The sequence below is a fragment of the Sphaeroforma arctica genome (genome assembly GCF_001186125.1).
Source record: "Sphaeroforma arctica JP610 unplaced genomic scaffold supercont1.5759, whole genome shotgun sequence".
NCBI lineage: Eukaryota > Ichthyosporea > Ichthyophonida > Sphaeroforma > Sphaeroforma arctica.
This window is the reverse complement of record NW_014034799.1, coordinates 507-1,856: the sequence shown is the minus strand read 5'-3', so window position 1 is coordinate 1,856 and position 1,350 is coordinate 507. Positions and strand designations below refer to the sequence as shown.

The 1,350-nt window shown below is 49.6% G+C and overlaps 1 protein-coding gene across 1 annotated transcript; it reads left to right on the top strand.

The window, feature by feature from the left end:
- Positions 1 to 265: 265 nt before the first annotated feature.
- On the top strand, positions 266 to 931 carry SARC_15201 (hypothetical protein; the record flags this gene model as incomplete). The annotated part of the gene is made up of 3 exons (XM_014290674.1): positions 266 to 451; positions 651 to 735; positions 911 to 931. Coding segments are annotated over 3 exons (292 nt in total), but the record flags the coding sequence as incomplete, so codon positions are not given.
- Positions 932 to 1,350: the final 419 nt, after the last annotated feature.

The window sequence follows — 1,350 nt, the reverse complement described above, 5'->3', positions numbered from 1 at the left end:
TACCCCACAATCTAACCAACAACTCACCAACCACCTACCCCACAATCTAACCAGCCACTCACCAACCACCTACCCCACAATCTAACCAGCCAACCACTCACCAAACACCTACCCCACAATCTAGCCAGCCACTCACCAACCACCTATCCCACAATCTAGCCAACCACCTACCCCACAATCTAACCAGCCACTCACCAACCACCTACCCCACAATCTAACCAGCCACTCACCAATAGAGTAATAGAGTAACACTCGCCCATTGAGTATGCACTGCGTTGTTCACGCGTCCTCTTCTTTTCTGTATCGCCAGAGCTATACCGAGACTCTGCTGTCTAAACTGCTGTATCTGTTCAACGATCCCAACGAAGCGTGTGTGCTAGCTGGATGGGATGCGACCAAGGCCGTCACAGCCACCATTGCAAAGGAAGATCAGGACGACTTCTTGCCAATGGTACGCTATGGGTGTTGTGCGTGCACCGGAGTGTCTATGAACATAAGCGAATCGGTGCGAGTTATAGGAATAGTACAGCGTCGAATGACAGGGTTATATCGGTCCTAGTAGTGGGGCCAGGGACTATTGATGCAACAGCGCACCTGGCGTTAACGATGGATTCTAACGATATATACTTCTGTTGGTGATCACCCCACAGATCCGAAAGACCATCTCGTTGGCATCACACAAGAAGGGATCTCGCGAGTCTGTGGACGAATTGCCCGGGTTCAATCTGCCCAAGGGTAAGCACGAAGGGGCTGCAGACCAACACATGCAGACCAACACACGTGACATGTGGGCGTGGGCGGATATGTTGGTGGATGGGAGTGGATGGTTCATCTAGTACATGTGTGTACATTGGTTAAATCCTGCCCATGTGCTAATACATGCATCCTATATCCCACCTAACCCTCTCAGGCATTAGTCCCATCCTGCCCATGTGCGAATACATGCAAAATATACCCCACCTAACCCACTCAGGCATTAGTCCCATCCTGCCCATGTGCTAATACATGCATCCTATACTCCACCTAACCCTCTCAGGCATTAGTCCCATCCTGCCCATGTGCTAATACATGCATCCTATACCCCACCTAACCCTCTCAGGCGTTAGTTCCATCCTGCCCATGTGCTAATACATGCACCCTATACCCCACCTAACCCTCTCAAGCATTAGTCCCATCCTGCCCATGTGCTAAAAAATGTACCCTATACCCCACCTAACCCTCTCAGGCATTAGTCCCATTGGTTGAGTGCCACTTAATCTAACGATATTTTTTTATTGTTATAGTTGGGATTACGAGGCGTCTACTTGTAGAACCACGAATCTTTAATGACTAGCAAAACGCGTGACTTCG